Source organism: Octopus bimaculoides, chromosome 4 (assembly GCF_001194135.2).
Source record: "Octopus bimaculoides isolate UCB-OBI-ISO-001 chromosome 4, ASM119413v2, whole genome shotgun sequence".
Taxonomy (NCBI): Eukaryota; Metazoa; Mollusca; class Cephalopoda; order Octopoda; family Octopodidae; genus Octopus; species Octopus bimaculoides.
This window is the reverse complement of record NC_068984.1, coordinates 117,503,663-117,504,845: the sequence shown is the minus strand read 5'-3', so window position 1 is coordinate 117,504,845 and position 1,183 is coordinate 117,503,663. Positions and strand designations below refer to the sequence as shown.

Sequence of the window (1,183 nt, the reverse complement as noted above, 5' to 3'; positions counted from 1 at the left end):
GGTGGTGGTGGTTCTAGTGGTGGTGGTGTTGATGGTGGTGGTGGTGATGATGATGACAATGATGGTAATGATGACGACAGTATTAACGACAGTGATCATCGTCTTGATGACAGCGATGGTAATATATGTGATAGATGTGATATAGGGATGCGGCTGATAGTGAATGACGATGATATTGATGGTGATGTTGATGATGATGAATGACAGTAGTAGTGGTAGTAGTAGTAGTAGCAATGACTTTCCCAAATTACCAGACAGAAACACAAAGAAATAAAAATAACTAAACCAACCAAGAATATTGTTTCCTTCGACCAATGCTGTTGCTGGAGTTTCATTTACAATTTCAGGGTCTGCTGTACCTGATGTGATTTTTGTTTCTAAATCACGGACATACATGTCTGAAAAATTAAACATATTACATTGATCAGATTTACAATCTTCTTTGTATGTACGTGTGCATGTGTGTGTGAGAGAGAGAGAGAGAGAGTGTGTGTGTGTGTTCTCATGTAATTGTAAGTGGCACTCTCTTTCTCTTTCTCCCTCTCTCTCTCTCACTCTTTCTCTCACTCTCTCTCACACACACATGTCCATTTCATTTACATGTTCATACAGCTGCAATTTTGAAAAAGACTTGAAAGTGCATATTCTCAGAAAATATTCTGAATCTGATACACTTTCAATATACAAAATGCATGAGGAAAAATATGCTTGCAGGTTAACATCATGCCCTGGTGGAATGAATAAAATGACAGGAGAATTCCATCAAATTTACCCAAAACTGTTTGATTAAGTATTCTTCTTTTTCCTTTTCTCTTTTCTTTGCTTTCCTTTTTTTCACTTTTTTCTGTCTTTTTTTTGCCAGTTATAAAATTGAAATTTGAAGACTGATGATGTCATTCCATCAATGTGTGGACACTAGTTGTTCTCGTTCATATTTTAGATTTGAATTTCTATAATTTTGAATTTTTATCACTTTTCATTTTGAACATCTCAACAAAGACAAGCTTGCTATTGAAGTATCATTCAACCAATAAAATATCTACTGCAATCATATTGCGCTCTTCGCCTTAATAATAATAATGATAATGATAATAATAATAATAATAATTGACATGAGTATTCCTTGCGATCACAATATAGCGGCGAAAGAATTTGACAAGATCAGTAAATATAAAGACTTTCT

At 34.4% G+C, this 1,183-nt stretch overlaps 1 protein-coding gene across 2 annotated transcripts in view; it reads right to left on the bottom strand.

The window, feature by feature from the left end:
• LOC106871780 (uncharacterized oxidoreductase YjmC) overlaps positions 1-1,183 on the bottom strand; it is a 30,700-nt gene that overhangs the window by 17,780 nt on the left and 11,737 nt on the right. For both annotated transcript variants that reach the window (XM_014918423.2, XM_014918422.2), the window contains exon 2: positions 291-398. In XM_014918423.2, coding sequence (XP_014773909.1) covers positions 291-398 — 108 coding nt within the window. The remainder of the gene's footprint in view (positions 1-290; positions 399-1,183) is intronic.